General features: G+C 48.7%; 1 protein-coding gene across 1 annotated transcript; it reads right to left on the reverse strand.

Annotated features, from left to right (window-relative positions):
• Positions 1-460: 460 nt before the first annotated feature.
• LOC114180548 (uncharacterized) lies at positions 461-1,951 on the reverse strand. The gene is made up of 2 exons (XM_028066858.2): positions 1,268-1,951; positions 461-1,108 (listed from the first exon to the last, which is right to left on the reverse strand). The coding sequence occupies exons 1-2, from the start codon at positions 1,949-1,951 to the stop codon at positions 461-463; spliced, it is 1,332 nt and encodes a 443-aa protein (XP_027922659.2).
• Between the last annotated feature and the right edge of the window lie 920 nt (positions 1,952-2,871).

The raw sequence follows: 2,871 nt of genomic DNA on the forward strand, positions 1-2,871 counted from the left end.
GCCTCTCCCACTTCACCACAGTCTCTATCTTTGCCGGATCAATGGCTATTCCTTGGGCTGAGATCACATGGCCTAGGAATTGTACCTCTTCCAACCAGAATTCACATTTCGACAATTTCCCATACAACTGGTGCTCTCTGAGAATCCCCAATACTACTCTCAGATGCTCTGCGTGTTCTTCCCTGCTCTCGGAGTAGATCAGAATGTCATCGATAAAGACTACTACAAACTGATCTAGGTAATCAACACACAACCGGGAGCTACCATCTTTCCTTTTCACTAACAGAACTGGTGCTCCCCACGGTGATGCACTTGGTCGGATGAACTTCTTCTCAAGCAGATCCTCAATCTGTTTCTTTAACTCAGATAACTCAGCAGGCGCCATTCTGTACGGTGCCATAGAAACTGGCCCAGCGCCAGGGATGAGATCAATGGAGAAATCTACATCCCTGCTAGGCGGTTACTCTGGAATCTCATCCGGAAATACATCTGCATATTCATCCACTACCGGGATCATGCTGATCTTCTCGGCCGTGCTCATCTTCTCTGCCTGAGCCACAATCATGTAACATGTAGCTCCAGCCTCAATCTCCCTCACCGCCTGATTAGACGAGATAAGTTCTAACCCCACCGTATCAGGAAACACTATCTTGCGCTGCCCGCAATCAATGACGACATGGTTACTCGACAACCAATCCATGCCCAGAATCACATCTAAACCCTCCATCGGCAAGCATATGAGATTCAGCCTGAACCTACGGCCTGCCACCTCCATAGGACACCCCACGCACATAGAAGTGGTGGATACCTCTCCAGACACTGGCGTCGCAACTAAAAGCTCGCACCCCAGCTCTCGCATCGTGAGCCCGAGCCTCCTCACACATTCATTAGACACAAACGAATGAGTGGCTCCCGAGTCGAAGAACACCACTACCTCGTGGTCACACAACAAACATAGAAACTGCAAAAGGTTACCTGACTGTTTCGCCTCTGTAGTCGTCAAGGCGAACACACGCCCCGGTGCTCTGGGTCGGTCTCCTACTGGCCTCTTAGCTGGCACACCGCCAGCTGGTCTTCTGTTAGGATACTGACGTGCAAAGTGCCCTGTCTGCTGACATACGTAACACTTACCAGTGCTACTGCCTCCACCTGTACTGCTGGCCGGTCTAGTGCAATCCCTCCTCAAGTGTTCCCCGCCACAGTTATAACACTATAGCCTCCCCCAGGTAGTCAGCGGTCTACTATAAGGTTTCCTCTGTGGTCTGACATCTGGGGTAGTCCTCTGCTGTTTCCCTCCACTACTCGACCCGGTCTCCAACTGCTCCACAGTCTTGGCCTGCTCGACCAAAATTGGAAACTCTCTAATCCGAAGCGGCACAATGAAGCGGCATATCTCATGTTTTAATCCGCCCTCGAACCTCTTACACCTCCACTCCTCGGTGACTACTGGAGTGTAGAAACGCGCCAGATATTCGAACCTCTCAATGTATGCCGCCACAGTCATGGTCCCCTGCTGAAGAGTAAGGAACTCTGCCTCCCTCTCGTGCCTCGCACTGTCGGGAAAGTACTTCTCCAAGAACCTCGTCCTGAAGGCAGTCCAAGTCACCTGCTCCTCACGAGTCTGCATCAACTGCTGCATCCCCTGCCACCAATACTCTGCGTTTGCCACCAGAAGAAATGTGACAAACAACAGCCTCTGCTCATCCGTGCACCCCAGCACTCTACAGATCTTCTCGCATTCTCGCATCCAGGCATCTGCCTCATCAGGAGTGGCCTTGCCAGAGAACTTGGCCGGCCGGTGTTTCATGAAATCCTCCATCGATACTGGTCGGGTAGGTGCCACTACAGCTCTGGGTGGCGCCGCTATGGGCTGCATCGCGTCCACCATACGATGGATCGCCTGAGCTATGTCATCAGCTCCAGCTGTGTTTCTCCTCCTCCGGTTAGCCATAGCTCGTGCGCGCCACATTTTATAGCTGTTCACACACACAGCCCGTATTAGGATTTCATATCCAGAAATAAACTAATAATCACAGAAAATTAGTCACACAATGTAACACGATATGCTCACTCCCCATAGACCCCAAAATCATTTTGAAAACCATTGCTCTGATACCAAATGTAACATCCCGTCAGGATATTACTGATTTATAAATAAATTAATGAAATAATTAAACAATGTGTTTAATAATACTTTATTTTCCCAAACGCGGGAAAATTTAAAACATTATTAAATGAGCGGATAAAGTTTACAACGTCCATTACAAAACCAAAATCACAATATTATAAAGTCACCCATCAGGGTTTACAAATGTTTTCAAAAACAAGTAGATAAACGTAAGAGTTTCCCCAAGTCAATCCCCTCTCCACGACTAGGCTGCACCAGAGCCACCTGCATCACCATCTGCTCCCGTGTACCGCGTACACGATCATCGCCACACACATGCAGATAGGGTGAGCTTAACAATTAAATCACATGTATAAAGTTGTAGAAATATAAGCATATAAACACAAGATATCATACATAACATCAACATATCACATTGCCCAGTTCTTTAATTTCTACCATCTGACCCCCAATCAGATTATTCGTGTTCTACAACGTCTAAGGATTACTTCAAGGTGACTTGCTGCCATACCTATCGGCCACAACCGATAGAGCACGTGTGGGAAAACATGCTACGGATCATACACCGCAACGCCAGGTAGAGTTCCCATATACGAACATAGTCCGTATTCGTCCCAAGACTACCAAACTCGTCAGCCAACAACTGAGGAGGGCAATCTGTCTGGACCCATCCGTACTGGCCACAACCAGCACACTCACACCGGCAACACTCGCCAACCCGAGCCACAACTCAAGGGTTCCTC

Source organism: Vigna unguiculata, chromosome 4 (assembly GCF_037176805.1).
Source record: "Vigna unguiculata cultivar grain cowpea cultivar isolate G323 ecotype 2 chromosome 4, ASM3717680v1, whole genome shotgun sequence".
NCBI classification, from domain to species: Eukaryota; Viridiplantae; Streptophyta; class Magnoliopsida; order Fabales; family Fabaceae; genus Vigna; species Vigna unguiculata.